Below are 21,862 nucleotides of genomic sequence, written 5' to 3'. Positions count from 1 at the left end.
CTAACTCTCTAATTCAAGTATACATAATATTAATATCCATGCAATAACAGTTCATCCACCCAAAACTCTGCTCTCTAGCAAACAAACTTCAACATAACACTGACAAAAATCAATGTTACAAAGTTCATGACTTAAGATGCATCCCTTTTACTCCTAGAAGAGTCTCAAACCTCCATTCAACACCTTACCAGCCTTTACATAGGCATGATTATCCTGTTTCCAGTCTACAACAAATAGAAGAAACAAACTAGCTTGCCACAGCTCATACTTCAGTTTCAAGACCTGTACTTTGAGCCACTACTGATTTAGCCAATAATTCCTCATACATGATACCGGTCTATCACTCCCAGCTCTGGGCTGTTTTGCCAGAGCAAATCCTACAGCTTATGCCAGCGGTTCCCTAAAGTGCTTTTGTGTAAGACATACTTTTAACAAATGTCATATCATAGAGAAGATAATATGTGAACTCAATAGAGTAGAGTTACTCTGGGTGAAGGTGGGGCAAAGGAGAGGCGTAGGGCCCAGAGACAGACAGGCACAGTCTGCATCCTCACCAGCTATGGCAGCCGCATGGCCCCTCCTTGGAACACCCAGAGCTCTATAACACAAGTGTGAAAGCCACTGGCCTACAGCCTAGTGGGAGATTTGTAGAAAATCAGACGTACTCAGGTAATTAGTTTTGATATAAATACCAAAGAGCAGCAATAAGCTGAGAATACTGGCTCTCGGGTTTGGACATGTCACATGGCCACTAAAATTACAAAGGAAGCCATGGTGGAAGATTGTGGAGAGCAGTGGTGGGCTGCATCCCTCAGCTTACTCAATCTCAGTTGACAGTGGCTCCCAAGGTTGATAAGGAAGATGGTGATGGGAGAGCTAAAGACAGAGCCAGAAGTCACACCACGTTGAAAGATGCCCTTTGACACCAGGCATTCTTGGACATTTCCAACTATTTCATGACCCTAAAAACAAGCCATGACTCTTTTCTCTATTAACAAATAATAGCTTTTCTTTACTAACAAAGAGTGTGTGTATGACACTCAAATCCCATTTCCGATACTTAAATCCTCATCCCTCACACTTCCCTGAATCCTCACTCCATCTCTCAGGGTTAAGTCAAGTAGTGAGAAGAGGTCCAGGGATAAGAGGAAAGTATTTGTTTCATACACTACTTGATTGTAATGTGGCAGCATCAGAAGACTTGGGTTAGCTCTGTGACTTCTCTTTCCATGGGGTCTCTTCCGGCTTATGGTCAATGATCCCGTGGTTGAGACATTTATTTTTCTCTTTCAGTCCCCATGACAAAAGGGAGTTTGCACAACTGGGTTTATGTTTAAAGGTGATAATTAACAGATGTTAAAACCAAACAATCAAATCTCTCTCTCTGTCTCTCTCTCTGTATATATACAAACACACATGTATACATACACATATATACACAGAGAGAGAGATATGATATATATCCTATATCATTAAGAAGTGTGTTGAGTTAACTATAGTGGCTGGATTTTTAAAATGTTTTTCTGTGTACCCAAATTTTTCTACATGAACATGAATTATTTTTGTGATCAGAAAAATATGTATCTTTAAGGAAGCTAAAGCAAATGCTATAATTTGGAATAACTACCCAGAGTTTTAATCTGTATAGTAGTTTTTATTCCCAAACTTTAAAAATCAACTGAATAGGGCTTTTCTTGTGGTGCAGTGGTTAAGAATTCACCTGCCAATGCAGGGGACACAGGTTCGAGCCCTGGTCTGGGAAGATCCCCTGTGTTGTGGAGCAACTAAGCCTGTGAGCCACAATTACTGAGCCTGCACTCTAAAGCCCGAGAGCCACAACTACTGAGCCCAGTGCTACAACTACTGAAGCCTGCGTGCCTAGAGCCCATGCTCTGCAACAAGAGAAGCCACTGCAATGAGAAGCATGCGCACCACAACGAAGAGTAACCCCTGCTCGCCACAACTAGAGGAAGCCCGCGCACAGCAACGAAGACACAGCGCAGCCAAAAATAAATAAAAGAAATAAACTTAAAAAAAAAATCAACTGAATACTGTGAAAGAAACATTTCTCATTGTCTTTCCTGGCCTTATTTCAATAAGCCATCTGCATGTCCCAATAAAAATGTCCAAGGAAGAGATTGTTTCTGGAATCCCTTTTCTGTAATAACTCAGCATTAATTAACATCTTTACAATCACAAACATTTTATGACTCAAAATAGATTGCAGTCCTGATAAAGATGGGTCCTTTTATATTTATTTTTATCCTGTTAGGTGATAACAATTTAATAATAAAAATCAACAGAGTATCTCTAAAACCACAAAAATAATATATTTAATGGTCCTTTAGACCATTCAGAATATAAATTACTTTAAAATATATCTCCTTATTATGAAATCCTTCTTAAAACACCAGATCAGGCCTATCCAAACATAGTGAGAAAGGAGAAATGGTTAGAAAGGAACATTGTTACTCTTGTTAACATTTTGATATACATCCTTTCTTTTTTTCCCAGAACATATATAAAGAGAAATTGCAGAAACCAACATATATAATTTTTTTGTATGGTAAAAACCAAATACAATTTATCTTGAATTTTTACTTACTCCTATGATAATATTTTAGATCTTATTACAACATTTTGCTTTACAGTGCCACATTTTTATCTCAAAAGCTACAGTGTATGATAGTGAACATTTAACCAACCCCAGCCATGTATTATTAAGTATTCTCTTTTGTTTTTTAAACTTTGCTAAGTTGATATACAAAGATAGTATCTTACTTTGATTTTATTTTAATTTAGAGGGTGAATTTTTTCACATGCTTATTAGCCATTTGCATTTCCTCCTTTTGTGAATTATTTGTTCCTCTCTTTTTTCTATTGATGTTTTGATATTTTTCTATCAATTCCAATAAGCTTCTTTTATGGAAATATTTTAATCTCTTATACACCATATTTGTTGCAAGTATTTTTCTTTCATTCTTTGCCTTTTAATTTTGCTTATGGTTGGATTAACAGTTTACATATTTATGAAGCTATATGTATTGATTTCTATTTTTGTGGTTTCTTCCATTGTTTTTAAACATAAAAAGGCCTTTCCCATATGAAAAGTCAACAAATATTCACTTCCATCGTCTTCTTTTGATGGCTTGATTTTTTTTACATTTACTCTTTAATCCATTTGGAATTTGGTATATGGTAACAGATGGGTTTTTTAAACAATTCTTTTTTTCCAAACAGAAAACTAATTTTCCCAGAGCTATTATTCCTTTCTCCACTGATCTGTGTCCTTTATAGGATATTAAAATTTTATATAGGGCTTCCCTGGTGGCACAGTGGTTAAGAATCCACCTGCCAATGCAGGGGATACGGGTTCGAGCCCTGGTCCAGGAAGATCCCACATGCCGCGGAGCAACTAAGCCTGTGAGCCACAACTACTGAGCCTGCGCTCTAGCGCCTGCGAACCACAACTACTGAAGCCCGCGTGCCCAGAGCCTGTGCTCCGCAACAAGAGAAGTCACCACAGTGAGAAGCCTGCGCGCCACAACCAAGTTGCTCGCCACAACCAAGTTGCTCCCCGCAACTAGAGAAAGCCTGCGTGCAGCAACGAAGACCCAACGCAGCCAAAAGTAAGTAAATAAAAATAAATTTATTTTTAAAAATTTATATAAACTCAGATTTGGTTCTGGCCTATCCAGTCTGTTGATTTGTGTGCTTTCACCCTTGGCCTGTACCCCACTGTTATTACACTATTATACTCTGCCTTAAGATCTAGTAGAGCTATTCCCAAGCTCTTTATTCTTTTTTTCCCCAGAACTTTCTCAACTATTCTTCCTGTTCATTCTTCATGATAAAATTCATAATTATTTTGTTAAGTTTTGAAAACAATCTCTTTTTTTGAATTCTACCTTATATTTATTGTACGTATCATTTACAGGTATCTTCACAAATGGTTCCATTTGGTCCTCAAACTCAGGGTGGACCAGTATATGCTAACCCCATTTTTTAAAAAAAATTTTATTGGAGTATAGTTGATTTAAAATGTTGTGTTAGTTTCTGCTGTACAGCAAAGTGAATCAGTTATATATATACATATATCCGTTCTTTTGTAGGTTCTAGAAAACAATATCTTTTGATGAGAATTATTAGGAAGAAATGTTTAGAACTTAATGTGATGAACATTACAAAACCTTGCTGTGAAATATATAAGAAAACTACAGTAATTAACATTACATATCAGTTTTGTGGAAGAAAACATGACAAAAATGTATCTTTTCCCCCCAAAGCATCAGATTAGCAGAAATCTATTCAGTTATTGAATATCTACTGTGGCTACAACCTGAACTGGGCTCTTTAAAAACTGCAGAAACCATGAATCATATGTCCACAACAAGAAAATCCTTATTCTGTCAGGAATGACCGGCAGGGGCAGTGTTAGGGAGTGGTAACTCATCTGGGACCTTGTACTTTATTGCTTGTGCCAAAATATGGAGGAAGTAGTTTACTGGATGAATACTTGGATAATCCCCTTGGAGTAGGGAATGGAGGGTAGTAAAAACTCCCGAAAGCCAGGCTTGAGTAACAATACAGGGCCTCTGCTAAGATTCCAGAGGAGAAGGGGCCGGACGGCTAGCTGGCTGTTGTTTTGCAGTGGTGTATGCAAACGGCAGTGAAAGTGGAATTGCCTGGAAGAGTAGAGGCAGAGGGAGGTAGGGAGGAGAAACGAGGAGGCTAGGAGCTGGAGAGGAATTTAGCCGGAGGACCAGAGAGTCATCTGCTCATGAATTTATTATTCTGCACACTAGACAACACAAATCATCTTCTCCTTTGATCCACCAAAAGCTCTCTGTTAACTTGCTGATCGACAAAGTTGGATCGTTTCAGGACCTTGTTTGGTGTCTCAGAGTGCTGAGTCTTGCTTCTAAGAGGATGAGAGTAAGAAAAGGCTTGAGGCCATCCAGTCAAATCTGGGCTACACAGTGCAGTGCTGGAGGGGCAGAAATCCTTCCCCCATGAGCCCGTCTGGCTGAGCTGGCTGCACCCAGCCACATGGTTCCATCCCGTCACACCTCCACCTCTACTGCCTGCTGTCAGAAACACCCTCCTGCGTCTGAAAGTCTGATTCCAGCCAGAGGACCCTGATTGCCCCAGACTGAATCTGTGCTTGCTTTCTCTCCTGTGCTTCCCCTGTACTTCCATGGAAACGTTATTGCAGTTTGAGCCGTTTAGGCATTTGTATCAACCGTGGATCCTCATCATTTGTTGATTCCATATCTGTGAATTTGCCTATAATTTATTTACAACCTCAAAATCCACACTCTCGGTGCCTTCCCAGTCACTTGAACACATGTGCAAAGCAGGGAAAACCCTGAGTCCTCAGACGCATCTATTCCAGACTGAGGTGAAACAACGCATCGTTCTACTGGGCTCTCATACTGTAAACCAGTGTCCTTTGGATGGTATATTTGGTGCCACTTTTTCACATTTTTGTGCTTTTTTGGCAAAAGAAACAAATGCAAAACTGGTTTATGTATTGATCAGGTGACAAAAATGTTGCAACTAGTAGAAATCTAACCCAGTTTTGGTGGTTTACAGAATACAACTACTACGAATAACAAGAATCTACTATATGTCTATCTGCAACTCACATCCCAACAGGAACCTCCGTAGCAGCACGGACTTTATATTTGCTGACCAAGTGTTGGGCAAAGAGTAGGAGCTCAAAAACTGTTAAAGACTAGAATGGGTTAGGAAGAAATGAGATAGGTTGAAATGGGATGGAATGGAACATAGTAACGTTTATACAGCATCTTGGAGACAGGATGCTCGTAGGAGCAAAGAGCTAGTGGCACAGAGATACAGAAGAAATGACGATAGCTAATATTCATTGAGCATTTCTTATGAACCTGCCCTTGGCTAAGCATTTGACCTACATGTATTATGTAATCCTCACAACTTTTCAGTGCAGTAACATTATTATCCCCCTTCCACAGGAAGGTGAAAATGACTTGCCTGAGGTCACATAGCTATCACATTGCTGAATGGGGCTCCAGCCCAGATTCATCTGCCCCCAGAGTCGGTGCTCATAGCACCACCTGGTCAAGATGAAAGAGGGGCTTGGTGAGGGTTCTGAACTCATGGACCTCTAGGAGAGGAAGAGGGCCTCTAGCAGAAGTTAGCCTGAGTCACTGGCTCTCCCAGCCTTCCTGAGAAGACAGTGATGCAATTAATGGTGATTTTTTTTCCCTCCAGCTGGCAAAAACACTGTTTTTTGTTTGATTCCAGAAGCAGCTGGCAGAATTCACGTATTACTCACGATGGAATTACACTTTGCTGATGGTTTATGTACTCTAGAGTCAGGCAGTGGTCAGGGCTGTGTCTAGGACTGTTGTGAGATTACTACAGGCCTCTGAATACGGCTGAGCTCCTGCAGCTGTTGTGTGTTTCTGGCTCCAGTTCCACACCTCTTGGCAGATGGTTTGTGTGAAAAGGTCTGCTGACTCTGGGTGTGAGAGACACAGGGTGGAGGGGGCTGGGAGAACGAAGCAGCACAAAACCAGCCCACGCTGCCTTTTAAGCACTTATAAGCAAAAGAAAGGAATTTATAGATGAGTGATCTGGAGGACCTTCAGAAGGTCACTCCTTTGAGTCCTTCTGCTAGTGGAGAATGGCTGATGCGAGCCAGTGTATCAAGTCAACCCGAACCCTTTCATAGCTGCTCCGGTGGCAAACACCCCAAATATCCTCCATCACCCATGGATGGTGATGGGTGGATGGATAAAATTAGTAACGATCTTAATATTTACCTAGCATTTAAGTTTAAGTATTGTTCTAAATGGTTTACATGAACTAATTCATTTAATCCCCACCACCCCCAGAAAAAATCTCAAGAGGTAAGTGCTATTACGATGCTTATTTTACAGGTTAAGTCAAGTAACTTGCACCACAGCACAAAGCTAGTAGCGGCTATAGTAGATCAAATTGTTGGCCCCAGCTCTTCAGCCCTCCTTGTATCAAACCCTTGCTTTGGCCTCATCATGGGCAGAGTGTAGTTCCCGAACCTTGATTTTGGGAATGACAGTGTGTTGGATCACAGCCTAGGCCTTAAGAAGACTCATTTGCTGTTTTGTTTCTAACGGTGATGTGTTTCTAATATCACCAATCAGAACAACATCCCCTGGGCTGATCCAAGAAGGATGAGGTACATGTGAGCAGAGTCACCCAGACAACCCACACACGTGCAGCAAGAAGCAGAGCTGCACCAGCTGCTGTAATCTGAAGCAGAACCTCAGAGCTGTGCTCAACACAGATGAGGCGAGCCGCGAATCACACAAAGACTTACGAGGGATAATAAATGTTGGTTGAGCCACTGGGTTTTGGGAGTAGTTTGTTACACAGCAATAGCTAACCAATTCAATGATAAAACTGGAATGCAAGCCCGGGCGGTCTGACCAAACAGTACATGCGTTAAGCTCTCATTTATATTGCCTTCCACATTCTCTGTTAAAGTGAAGAGACAGCCTCTAATGAGCTGAGCTTGAGCAAAGTGCTGAACTCCCTGGGCCTCAGTGTCGGCATCTATAAAACGAGCAGGTTGAATCAAACCAGCATTTCTTAAGATATCAAACATTAGCTCCATGTGATACTCAAAAAAAAGGGGGGGGGATTCAATGATTCTCTTGGAATTAGTATTATGAGAGAACAATTCAATAACACTGGACTAGATCATCTTTTGAGTCTTTGACCGTTCTAATATTTCTCATTCCAGGTAACAGTGTGTGGTACCTCCATGTATCTCCATTACCATGTATTTGTGAAATTAAAATAATTATCTAATTCAGGCAACTTGGGGACAACATCCATGGGAAGGAGAGAATGTCTGTGATGGAAGAGGTTTTTCTCTACTTCCTTCAAACCTTGGCATATTCTCCTAGCACCTTGAACCAACAATGGCAGAGAAGACCTCACCCTTTCTCCTACCAAATCACCCTAGAATCAGGCTTACAGAAAAGCACGTGGAAACAGGAAGCTGCCGTGACATGGGACATCTCTCAGAAAGGAATCTATGCTTACTTACTCTACTTCCTCACCTCGCCCTTACTCTTCAACCCAAGCCCTGCCATCCACTGAAAGTGCCTTGCAACAATAACTAGTTGCTAAATTCTCTAGTCTCTCTCCTTACGCTGGCTCCTGCCTCTGTAAGTTTTTACGTAGTTGAAACTCCCTCCTCCTTTGGCTTATCTCTTTGAATGCCTTCAGTTTCCTCTTCCTCCACCCGCATCAGCCCTTGACAGAGGTGTTCCCAGAACCACCCTCTCTCCTCTTCTTGGGCAGTGTCATTCCCTCACACAGCTTCATCCTATATCCTGACAACTCCCATAACTGACTCTGGCCCTGCCCACTCAGCCAACCTCAAACCAAGTTACCTTCTTCCCAGCCCACCTCCCTAGCTTTATTCCCTGTACCCTAGAGGGTAGCCACATAGAACCACTGCACAAACATTTCTTAAACTTTTTATTCCTCATTTTTCATGCTTTTTCCTCTGCCTAGAATACCTTTCCTCCTCACTTCCGCTCCTGCTTTTCCACAAAGTGTAATTCTCAAATGTCACCCTCTTAGTGAGACTCCTGTTCTCTTCCAGAATGACTCCCTCCAGCCTCGATGCTTCCAACATGCACTGTCTGCCTCTAACAGAGCAGAGCTTCTCACCCACCAGACTAAAAGCCACCTGAAGTCAGAGCCCTCTCTTAACCATGCTTGTAACTCTAATGCCCAGCAGATTCCCAGAACATAGAAAGAGCTCAGTAAATGTTAGCTTGAATGAATGCATATAACTGACCTATCCATTCCTCTACTTTGGGCATGGCCTACTGTTTTCCTGGCTGACTACTGGGCCTTTTTTTTTTTTTTTTTTTTTTTGCAGTACGCGGGCCTCTCACTGTTGTGGCCTCTCCCGTTGCGGAGCACAGGCTCCAGATGCCAGGCTTGGCGGCCATGGCTCACGGGCCCAGCCGCTCTGTGGCATGTGGGATCTTCCCGCACCGGGACACGAACCCGCGTCCCCTGAATTGGCAGGCAGACTCTCAACCACTGCGCCACCAGGGAAGCCCCTGGGCATTTTTTGAGGAACACTCAGTATGCCCAACATGTAAACTAGGTCTTGTCTGTAATTTATTAATAAATGTCCACTTTCCAGGTTTCCTGAGAGGAGCAATATTAGAGTCCAAGACAGTCTTTTGAGACAGGTTGATCACCAAGAGACTCTCTTCCACTTAGTCCATGTCACTAGGATAGTATTAATTATGTGCCCAAATTACTTTTCTATTTTTTATTTGAACATACACACACAAAAGAGTTCTAAAAAGGATTGGCTCTCTCATTCAGTTAGGGCGGTGTCTCTTAAACTGCACTGATGAATATGTCATTTTCATGATTTTTGCTGAGTCTATAGGAGACTTGTACAATTATTCTATTAACCATTCTCTTTAACTCATCTATTTTTTTCCTTAGCCTCAAATAATGCCAAAATACTCATTAAATTACATGATTGATATGACACATACACACATACATCTATATATACAAATAATTTTTATAATTAAAAATGTTCTTCCAAGCACCACATTAAATGATCTTTCAGGCCAGCAGTAGTATAGGTAGCACACTTAGGAAAGCACTAGGTCAGAACATTTAATCCAATGCAAAACAATTTATTAAAGCATTGCTCTTACTGATATGTCAAACACAGATCATAGCTTAGTGGGCAAACCATCAAGTAAACTGTAAATTGTAATTTAATATTCTAAGCACTATGGCAGAGACAAGAACAAGGGTGCCCGTATCCAACACCTCTTGGGCACCAATGCAAATCTTCCCCATTCCAGGGCTTGCTTCAGCTGCTTCTGCAGCCGCAGCTAAACAGAGCTCCACAAGCTTTGAGCAGGTGTAATATCAAAGTAGCTCACACAAAGCCCGTGGGAGGATCTCTCACTTCCTCCCTTGGGACTTTCTCTGGCACAACAGCATAGGACCCCAGCAGTAGTTTATCAGCTTCTTGCATCTATATGACCCTTGAATAAAGGGGAGGAGAGCAATGGATGAATGCCCTTGAGTCTCATTTCACAAGGCTCCTCAAAAGGTCTGGAGCACCAGGCATTTGAGGCAGTGGCCAACCTGATAACACATGCTTGTACACTTCCCGTTCCCCTAGTCCCTCACTCTTGCTCCCTGGGATCACTTCCCAATAATCTACCTGCACATATGCCTTTGCCTCAGTCCACGGGTCTTCTGTTTGTTTGTTTTGGTGGAATTCAGGCTAAGGCGGGGACCTAATCCACGCAAGAAGGTTAGGGAAGACTTCTTAGAAGAAATGACACTTGATATAAATCTCAAAGCATGAATAAGTCAGGTGAAGAAAAGAAAGTGAAGAGGATATTCTGGGCAGAAGGGACAGTGTACACAGTGTACACAGTGTTCCCAGACCAGGGCTCGAACAAAGGCCTGGATGCTTGAAGGTGTTATTTTAGAAACTGCAAAGATCCTGGAATGACTGGAATACACCCCCAGTGTAGCCTGAGGGACTAAGAATCACAAGAGCCTGGTGAGGTGGGCAACACTGGCTCCTGAAAAGTTGCTGACCACAACCAACTACCACCGCCACCCTGCTCTTTGATTCTGGAGTGGTAGCAATGAATAGCGAAATACGGGGTATTTCAATCAACTCTGGAAGATTAGAAAGTGCCTTCCAGATTCAAGAGGTGCTGGACACAGAGAGGAATTGAGACTAAGACGAGGAGGAATTAAAGGCAAGATGGTGGTGAAATATGAGTAGAGCTATGATCACGCACACATGCACATACACACCCATGCACTTACACACATGTACTCCAGGACGGGTCCAAAAATTCAATAATAAGCTTGAAGTGAACCGCACTGCACTGGGAACTGACAATGCCACAGAAAATTTTCAAGGACTAGGAATTAATAGGTTTGGAATAAATGAGGTGGGAACAATCTAGGGCAAAGCATCCTAGAGCCTCTGTTTAGTCAAGACCTGAGAAAACAGGAAATTGGGGGCTGGCAGGAGAAAAGTCGGGAGCACCATCCTGCCAGCTGGTAGGGCCATGGGAAGGAATTCCCTCACCTGCACTCCAGATTTTTAGCAAAAACCCAAGAATGCACAGCTCTAAGTTTTTCTCTCTTTGTCCCTGAGACAAGGCCAGGCTTAGGGTACCAATGCTGAGTTATCCCAAGGGAAGCCAGGGAGCTCCATCTGGCATAGAATAGGAGTTGCCTGCCCTCATGGATGGAGATGTGCTTTGAAAAGATTGGCATAAAGTGACATAAGATCCTCCAGCTTTGTTCAGAAGTAAACAATTTAAGAACATCTGATTTTTATTGAGTGCTCATCATGTACCCACACCATACTAAGTAATTTTAAGTAGTATCTTTTAAAATCTTCCCCTAAAACTACACAAATAAGTATTGTTATCAGTCTCGTTTTCTGGAAACCAGCCTGAGGTGACCATGAAACACGAGTTGGAACACAGTGAAGTGTTTGAAAGAGTCCAGGATTTGGGTTCAGGTCATTCTCAGTTTAACTCTTTTTTTTTTAATTAATAAATTAATTAACTTATTTTTGGCTGTGTTGGGTCTTCGTTGCTGTGTGTGGGCTTTCTCTAGTTGCGGCGAGCAGGGGCTACTCTTCGTTGTGGTGCACAGCCTTCTCATTGCGGTGGCTTCTCTTGTTGTGGAGCATGGGCTCTAGGCGCACAGGCTTCAATAGTTGTGGCTTGCAGGCTCTAGAGCGCAGGCTCAGTAGTTGTGTCACATGGGCTTAGTTGCTCCGCGGCATGTGGGATCTTCCCAGACCAAGGCTCGAACCCGTGTCTCCTGCATTGGCAGGTGGATTCTTAACAGCTGTGCCACCAGGGAAGCCCTCAGTTTAATTCTTGCTGCCATTATTCCTACTGAGATCGTGTGGTCACTCAGTACTATTCATTTTCAAGAGACAGAAAACAACTCAAAATAGCACTAGCAAATAAAGCCAACTGGCTCCCATAACTGGAAGGGGCAGGGATGGGTCTCCAATCTAAAAACATTGGATCCAGGGCTCAGATAATTTCAGAGTGCCTGTCTGGGTTCTGTTCTGTCTGTCTCTGTCATCATTCTTTCCTATCAAAGACTAGCTTCAAGTGCCAAGGGAAGCCGGCAGCTCCAGGTAAACAGTGTCTTCACTGAAGAAAGAGAACATCTTGCTCATAAATTCCCAGAGAAGAGTCTATCTGGCCCTACTGGGTCATGCACCCTCCATCTGAACCGACCGCTGTCTTCTGATGGACAGGACACTCTGATCAGTGATTGGCAGTCCCATCAATGGAGGGAAAGCATGGTGGCTTTTGAAAACTAGGAACGTTAGGCAGTCCCAAATAATGAATGTCCACAACATTTTAACCTTAGTCAAGTCACAACCTTTGTGAGCCTCAGTGTCACCATGTATTTTTAAAACAAAACAAAACAAATAATAATACCTATTGTGTGAGATTGTTGTGAGATATTAAAAATCATATTAGGACTTCCCTGGCAGTCCAGTGGTCAGGGCTCCATGCTTCCACTGCAGTGAGCACAGGTTCGATCCCTGGTTGGGAAACTAAGATCCCGCATGCTGCGCAGTGCGGCCAAAAATAATAATAACAAAACTAAAAATAAAATAACGGAGAAGAATTTTGAAAAATCATATTAAACACTTGGCACATAGCGACATTCGGCAGATGGTTGCCATTTTTGTTATTCCTGGTACTATTATTGTTTTGCGGTTGTTTTTGACACAAGGATCAGAATTCGAAGCCCATCCCAGATTCCCAGATGTCTAAAGCACTCCTGTCCCCAGGGTGGAGTCCCCTTTGGCTCTGGAGCCAGACGCCTTGCACAACCCAGGCTCTGTGTGCCAAGGTTAAGTTGGTTCACCATCTGACGGCCACGGAGCAGCGAGTGCCTTCCCAGCCCCAGCAATGTCAATACTGCCTTCCTGACTCCGCCTATTGTATCTGGAGGAAAGTGGCCGAGCATTGTCTTCCAGCGCTCCCCCCAGGAAGCATGATATCACCCTCTAACAAAAGCGGGAAAGCTGACAGATCTGCTGAGATGGGTGTGACCACCACACACACCTCACTGGTCAAGCCCTGGGCAGGCAGAGCAAACAGCAGCCACCCACATGCCCCTCAGCTGGCTGCCTAATGGGCTCCTTTTGCTCATCTTTAGGTTTTCTCCCTCTCTTTGTTACGTAACGTGCGTACCACGTTAGACATGGTACCACTAGGCAGTGGGAACGCACTCCCTCTAATCAACAGATGTGTTGAAAAGAGTCAGGACTCTGCCCATCTGGCAGATCCATGTCTCCACACCTGCCCCTGCAGCCTTCGGGAAGAAACACAGGGAGAAGGATGGTCAGAATCCTGAAGGGACAAAAGGAGGCGGTGGGGGAAGGATGTAGAGGAAAGCAGACAAGACTCAATCTAAAAAACATTCTGCATGTGTGATGCGAGTTGAGGAACAGTCTGGCTAGACCGGTGGGAATCGGGTTATCAGTTTAAAATTCCAGAAATAAGGGAGGCAACGTTAGACATTCCCTTTCTTGAAGGCTGGGAGTGATGCTAGCTGATCTTCTGACACCCTTCCAGCTCTGGCACGGTAATGCTGTCAGTGCAGCTGGCTCTCTGTAAAATAACACACCTGCAGTCTTGTGCCCCCATGCCAAGCCCAGAGGCTGTCACTCTGCTCTCCCCATCTTTACTGTCCCCTTCTTTAAACTTTCTCCTTCCTTAGCTACCACAACACCAATTCTCCGAAATCCCAGGGAAGGAATCTGATTGGGTTTGCCTCTCCTGGCAACTCCCTGACTGCTTCTTCGTAGAACCCTTGGCTATCTGCTCTTTCTCTTCCTTTCACATAAGTCTTGGTACACGACCCATGTCTTCGCTTACCATAAACAAAGATTTCTATGTTTCAATCCCTTGCCCGACCCTCTTCTTCTGAGCTTCAGACCCAGAGAGCCAAATTTTGCTACATATCCACCTTTAACATGGAAATTCAAAATCAACATGTACAAAATAATTATTTGCTTCATGCCAGCCTGTCACCCAGCAGTTCCTTCTGCCATGTTTCCCAACACAGAGAATGGCAGAACCATTACCCAAACCAGAAGCCGGGAGCAATGCTTATTCACCCCACTTCCCACAACCTCCAATATATAACCAATTACCAGTCCCTACAGTTTCACCTCCTAAACACTTTCAAACCCCTTCTTCATTTAAGCCTCCCTTGCCTGGAGTGTTGGGAAGCCAAATTGGTCCAGGCCTAATTCTCTGCCATGTCAATACATGCTTCAGAATATTTTCAGAGTGAATTTTCCAAGACATAAATCAGATATGATAGAACAAACACCATACTAAATTTCCATGTGTACAGAAAGAGGTACAAATGACTTAAAATGGCCTATGAGGCCCTTCCTGATCTGAACCCAACCTTAAGTCACCACCTCCTCCTTACATTCCAGACTTACTCAACTTCCCTGAGCTTGCCCAGCTATTTCACACCACCTGCTCCCTCTGATGGGAAGTTCTTTCTTCTCTTTTCCCTTTTATCTACTTAGTTTTAAAATCATTTGGCTATGAGTAACTGATAACTACACTAGCCATAATTTTTGGCAATATTCATTTTTAGGAGTTCTTGCAAAGTGAGGAAAATCTATCATACAGATTATTTTCAATATAAATTTTATTCATATTTAGCAATTAATGAAGTTGACATTATATGTTTTTAGCCATTTATGTTTAATTTGGATTTTAAAGTTGCTTTTATTATTGAAGCCAATAAACATTTTTTATAGCTCTTGAAAAGCTAGATTTTGATATACCCCTACTACATTATTTATCATAGCATCTTACAATTTATATGCCTATAGTCATCCTTCCTACTAAGATGTGAGTTTAGCAAGGGGAAAAAATAATTCATCCTTTTTTTCATTCCTGGTATCCAGTACAGTACTGGGTGCAAAGTAAATCCTCAGTATGTCTTCATTGATTGAAATGTTAGTTAAGTGAGTGAATGAATGAATGAAAGGTGGGCAATAACTCAATAAATGTCTATTGAATAAAACTATGTGTATCTTTAAAGTAATATTCAACAATCATACAATACCTAATATTATGTAAAATCTTGTTAAACCCACTTTCGTGAGTATATCTTTTACGTTTCACACCTAAGGGAAAAAAGGGATTTTCTTTTGACCTTATTTACATCAAATATTTAACATAAGCCAACCTTTTAAGATATGAGTGAATACTACTTGCAATATATATGAAATTGATTCTTACTGTTATCCTTTCAATGTTTAAAAGCCCTTTGTACAACAACAAACGATTTCCCTCTTTTTGTCAGGTCTGCCATGGTATACCAAAATCTTCTTACTATGGCATATTAAACTCCATGCACTACGGAGAATAAGAAGTAAATAATATCTGTTGTCAACAATGTTAGAGGTTAACTGGGCTAAACCTATGTGTCTAAAGCTCAAAGGCACAGCCTGGGTGGGAAGAGAACTCAGAATTAGGGGAAGAACACGAGGAAGAGTTGGCCTAGGCAAACTAAGTTGAATTTTGTTTGCAGACTGAACATGGTGGGTGTCATTTCCAAATGGTTAGAACAGCATGAACAAGAGCCAAGGGGAAAGTATGCATAGATGGTGGAGATGGGCCTGGTTGAAGTAGAAGAGCCATGAGCAGGGATGGGTGAGGGAAAGCACTAGAGAGTAGGCCAAGTGTTCTGGCTTGTCAAGTGGGGAGAGATCAGCACAAAATTCGAGAAACTGGCTTATGTTGAAGTCTTTTAGGAGAATGCTTCTAAGAGTAGTAAGTGACTCCCCCACACCTGGAAAACATTAGACTGGTCTTGAATGAGCCCAATGGTCCTCACAGCAACACTTCTCTTTTGATTACACTAGCTTCACTTACTAAGAGAGTTCTTCCTGGCTGAGTACTTTACATGCATTATCACACTTGATGCTTATAACAACTCTAGGAAAAAAGTATTCTCAAATGTAAAAGATGAGAAAACTGTGCTTTGGAACAATCAAATAACTGGCCCATGGTCATCCAATTTGAGTTTAATCCCAGGTGTGTGACTTCACAATCTATACTCTTAACTCCTTCTCCTGCCTTCTTGATGAGATCCACCTCAGCCTCATAGAGCAGTGTCTTCAAAAGTGAGTCATAATAGCACAGGTGCATGTGGTTTTTCTTCTCCTAAGGCATGTTAACTGAGTTACAATTCAGCATAAAGTGACCATATCTGGGTCCACATTCAGAAAACAAACTCAGTTTGATTTCAGTGGGCAAAGATCTAGTGGCTCTTCTGACCTTTATCTACCTGCTAAGTGGTCGGTGAGGAGCCACAGGTAGTGAAATGAAAAGGATTTTCTTTTCACATTCCTAAAGACTATCGATCACCCAACACATGCCCGAACCCTCCCCAGTGTGGGAACTCACTCCCCAGGGGGATAGTGATCCAGTTTTTAGAAGGTTTCCATCAACAAAGCCAAACTCTGTCTTTTGTGCAACTCCCTCCACCCCTGGATCATAGACCTGACAAAATACAGTGTCAATCTATGGTGTCTACTATGTGGAAATCCATGAAAATGCTGCTCCTTCATCTCTTCTCTCCTGACTAAATGTTCCCATATGACAAAGTTTCTAAAGCACTTACCTTCTCATTTGCCTACAATGTTTGCTGTCAAGCTTTTCAGTGTCTTCAGTGTTTAATGGATGTGCTTTGAGCAGCAGATTGAAGTGATTACCATCTCTAATTCTGACCCTATATCTTTACTATGCAAACAGTTACAGCTTATGTGTTACCTTTTTAGCAAGTAAAGCATGTTTTGGCGCCTATAAATTGGCTCCTTGCAATTCATCAAATTTTGTGTATCACCAAAACTTGGATGTCATTCACTAGAACTCTCAGCAAACCAGGTCTCTCTCACATTGAACATACGTCATCTATTTATTGAATCCAAATGCATAACTTGACATTTATCTATTTTGACATTTATCTGTGTATCTTTTGGGTTTGGTTCACCCTTCCAGCCTAGACAAATCTATTTGAATCCTGATTCTGTGCTCTTACCAATAAGCCATCTACAGGGAATAAGCTGGTGACACAATCACACACATATCTTTTTAGGAACAGAGCTCCAGGAGATGAATTGATAATGTCAGAAAAAACTGGACCTCACCCATCTGAATCCCCCAGAGGATATAGCATAGTCTTCTGGATGAAATTAGAAGAGTTCTTCCCTCCTGGAGAGATGTCTTAGAAGGACTAGACTCTTGAAGGAAGCTCTCCCAGGGTAAGGCTGAAAGGGAAATGCTGAGAGCTCCCAACAAAAACAAAGTTTAGGAGGGAGCATCTGAGAAGGGAGCAAAACTCCTCCTTCTGAGAATAATTCCCAGGTGTGTCTCTGTTCCCAGCTTCTATGCCTCCACCCTTGATTACTCAGACTTGATAACTAGCCTTCTAAGACCAGCCCTAATCAGGAGGTTCCATCTGGGACCACTTCCCTGACCTTATAACTGAATTTCCTCTGCCACTCCAGACAAGATATCCACTATCTCTGAACCCAGGTTGTTACTTAAAATGTCACATGAGACAGGAAAGAGGCGTGAAGGCATGCTACTAGAGGTTTCACATTGGATCAATGTTGATCACAAAGGACATATTATGATAAAGCAGAAAGAGTGACTAGTTTTATTTTGTTTTTCTCTTTGGGAGAGCAGCCTGGTTTGGTGAGAATGAGAGAGTAGAGAAAATCTAGTATGTTTCTTAGAATTTGTTTCTAACGTGGTATTGGCCATGATCTGCTCTTGGGAAGGGAATCTACCAGAATCTAGGTGGATTTGAGGGAAACCTTCTAAAAACTATATACCTCCTCCAACCCTTTTATAGGTTAGCATCTACCACCCAGAGTCACCTTCACTGAGGCAAATACGATAGTTTTTTCAGTTCTATTTGTTCAGAAAAAAGGAAGGACGAACAACCCACTAGACTAGAGAGAGAAAGCCATAAGTCATGAGCCCCTTGCTCCATTACTGTAGTCTACCAGTGGAGTTTGGTTTGAAGAATGGGATCCTATGCCTGTAGACATAATCATGCTGGATTCTTGTTGTTGCAATTATCAGGCATTCAGTATTCATATTCATGGAGGCTTAGATGGAAAATCTAAGTTAGGATTTAGCACAACAGACCTACTCCAGAAACCAACCTTGCCGGTGTTACCCTTCCTTTCAACAAGAGCACGAAACCCCTCTCTTTGGGCTTCACCCTGCTTAAGTTAGTGCTGTGCTTTTGGTTTAGACACAGAGTAACTATTTTGCCACATAACTTTTTTGTTTGATTTTATGACATCTTTTCTAAGCCTATATTGCAAAGTGCCATAACATGGTCACTATGGGGAAAAAAGATGAATTAGAACAGAGTGTGTGTGTCTCTGTGTGTGTATATTATTTAACCTAAAAAGTATCTCAGAGCAGCTGTGGACCCCTGGGCTTTGCATGACTATAATCCCTGATGTAGAAGCAGTTCCAGATTTCATGTTACTGATAAATGTCACACAGAAAAAAAGCAAACCGAAAATGGAATTATGATAACTATTTGGCTTCAAGATGCATATTTTTGGAGAAATCAACATTATTTCTACATGAATATAAAAAATTTCTACCTACTGAAACGATCTCAGATAATCTTTCATTTTCAGCAGTTTACACATTCTTAGTCTTAAAATATTATTAAATCCTCCATATAATTGATCACTGAAAACAAACTGAAGAGCTATAAACAAACATGCAATTCTGTTATCTCATTTGCTTAATTTTTTGAATATTTAATAATATAATATTGCAAACATATGAAAAATATAAAATTAGCAGATACTTATGGATACTTGGATCAAATTCTACTAATATAATATAGCCCACACCATTAAGTTCAGTAAATTTTCCCAAATTCATTTCCTATATCAATTCTATTTTCATTACAATAATTCAAATGCTTTCAAACTGAAGGGGAGAGATTGATGGCCATTATAGTTGTTATTTGTATTTTGTGATTTGATACCACTTTCATAGGTATCTCATAGGGTGAGTGAACTATAAGCCACGCCGCCATCTAGAGAATCTGAACAACAGACAACCTAAATCTAAAAACATTCAGGCCAACCATTTCTTAAACCCACAATAGGTTTCGTTACTCTCCTGTGCCCAGTGATCTGGGTAATTGCTTAAACTTTCATTTCATTGGGCCAATAAAGACTTTACAAATGACTATGTGCCAAATATTTTTTAAATAAAACAAAAATTATATAGCCCTAATCTCCCTGACCCCAACTATAAGATAAAAACCAAAAAGCCTAGTGTTTGACTGCTTTGATTGAAATAGGATACAAATACGAAATCTTTATAGAAAAGCATTTTTGTTCTCATTTAAAAATGTCAATCTGTACAATGCCTTAAGTGAGTCCGAATCATTCTCAGCATGAATTTGATATTTTTTTTAATGACTGAAGATTTTCTTTGAAGCAGGTAAAGCCAGGTTTCTTCTTTTTCTATAGAGTAAGGAAACAATCTAGAATGAGGAACAGTAAAATAATGCACTATGGTAAGCGCGTCTCTTCAAATAAAGTGACCTAATCAGTCCTCACAGAGTCTGTGGTAACACAGCGGGCAATAATCCAGAAGAGAAACTCTAGAAAAATCAGTTCATGCTACAAGGACTTTCCATGTCAATCCTTACATATATTAAACGGAGACTCATGGAGAAACAATCCCTGTGCCACAGCTGCCCCTTGTTAACCAGCACTAAGCATTGGTGAGAGAGCCCAGAATCACTAACTCTGTTAAAAATATAGTTTTTAAAGATAATAAAGCCAAACCTTACCAGAAAGGAGCAAGCTGACTCCATAGAGAACTAAGCCGGCTAAAGAATCCATGCTTCCCCAAATCTCTCCATCCAGTTTCCACAGATGTGCATGAGGTCCCAAGGATCCTTTCAAACACCCAGAGGTTTGTGACTTTCCATTCGCATGTCCTACTAGGTCTTGTTTACAAGTCAGAGGCAAGAAGGAACAGCACAGAAGCGGGCTGTAACAGTCTCATTTCTGTCTGAGCACAGGGAGTTTTAAGTTCCTTTTTCCTGTTTCCTTTGTAGATTAGGATGGGAAAAGCTGTATCTTAAAGGCATTTGGTATCAGCAAGCCTGGGGGCACTGTAAGCCCTATCCATCTTGCAATTCATCAAAACACTTATCTATTGCAGTTGCTTCTGCTGCTGCTTTTGCTGCTGTTGGAGGGATAGAAGAATTTTAGTTGGAAGTGTGGGTCCTGGTCAGCACTTTCAGAAACAATAGGGGTATCCTCTCCTAGGCGGGAAACTGAGAATAACAAGCCCTCCACCTATGTATGGTATGCGCTGATGACTGGCCCTTCTCAGCCCTCTAACGGCTCTCCCGGGTCTACTTGGGAGCCCTGACAGAAGGGGTTTTTGGGTGTGGGGAGCAGTTTTGGCTTTTGTTTTCTTGTTTTAACCCACATGGTTTGAATTGGGAAGAGAAGTTTTCGTGATGAGAGAACACAACCCCTAAAAACAATTAATTTGGGTAATTAACAGTGAGGTCAATGCTCACTGTGGCCACAGAGACCAGAGTCCAAAATTGTTAGCCTGTTTTCTTACACACAGATGGCTTATCTTTTGGCCAAGAGCCCAAAGATATCCATGCTACTGGCCATCGCGTTAATTTTTTATTAACAATTCATCTGAAGATGATCTAATTTCTTAAAGAATTGGCAGAGAAGGGTTTTAGTAATACTAAGAGGGATTTCGTGGTTACTGGCCAACTTACTTTCAGAAGAAAATTGTATCCAAAATTTTAAAAATAACCTGTGTAAAAACCAAATACTATAAGTGATTAGATTGGGATAAAAATATTATTCATAAGAGCAGAGAGAGTACACAGGCCAAAAGGAAAATAACCACTGGGGTAACCATACCTGCAATGAAATCGGAGACCCTAAATTTATCCAGATGACAATTTCACCAAAATACGAATTCTGACTTTAGCACAGAGAGCCGATTCTTCAGTCATCACCTCGCCTTCATGCCGGAGGAAAGAGTTGTCTGATCCTTTTCCCTACTCACCACAGGAAAACGCAGATGCTCCTAGTCTTGCCTGATTTCTGTCCCATGTTTTATCACATCAGTGATGATCTCAAGAACCAACTGATGTTTCCAGGCAACTGAGGTAAAAAAGCTCAGGCTGCGTTTTCATGCACACCTGGGTTCAAATACTGGCTCAGCTATGTGTGGTCTGAGAAAAGTTACTGAAACTGTGAGTCTCAGTTTCAACAACTATAAAATGACAAAAATCTCTCCATCAAGGGGATTTTTGAGAGGATTAAATGAGGTTTAAAAATCTGTAAAAACATCTGGCACTGTGTCTAATTCATAGAAGGCTTTCATTAATTGTGTTAATGTATTCACTTCCTTTCGTCTTTCCATTCTGTCTCTGATTTCAGTCCTAAAAGCTTCCTCCAGAATGCCATTCTCTATTCCTATGAGATGGCTTCAAGTTTGGCCGTAAAGAACCAGACTAGGAGTCAGGGATTCTGGGTTCTAGTTTAGTTCTGCCATGATCTGCCTGTGAGGCTTTGGACCATTCACTTCCCATCTCTAGGCCACGTTTTCCTCAACTGTAAAGTGAAGGATTTAGACTGGATATGACTAATTTCCCTTCTGATTGTAACACCTCATAGCCTAAATGA

At 41.5% G+C, this 21,862-nt stretch overlaps 1 protein-coding gene across 2 annotated transcripts in view; it reads right to left on the bottom strand.

The window, feature by feature from the left end:
• Positions 1 to 20,329, bottom strand: part of TEK (TEK receptor tyrosine kinase) — a 102,659-nt gene extending 82,330 nt beyond the window's left edge. For both annotated transcript variants that reach the window (XM_082657116.1, XM_082657117.1), the window contains exon 1: positions 19,984 to 20,329. In XM_082657116.1, coding sequence (XP_082513242.1) covers positions 19,984 to 20,035 — 52 coding nt within the window. In that variant the 5' untranslated portion in view covers positions 20,036 to 20,329. The remainder of the gene's footprint in view (positions 1 to 19,983) is intronic.
• Between the last annotated feature and the right edge of the window lie 1,533 nt (positions 20,330 to 21,862).

The sequence above is a fragment of the Grampus griseus genome, assembly GCF_964374135.1.
Source record: "Grampus griseus genome assembly, chromosome: 6".
Taxonomy (NCBI): domain Eukaryota; kingdom Metazoa; phylum Chordata; class Mammalia; order Artiodactyla; family Delphinidae; genus Grampus; species Grampus griseus.
The sequence above is the reverse complement of the archived record's forward strand: the minus strand, read 5'-3'. Positions and strand labels throughout refer to the sequence as shown.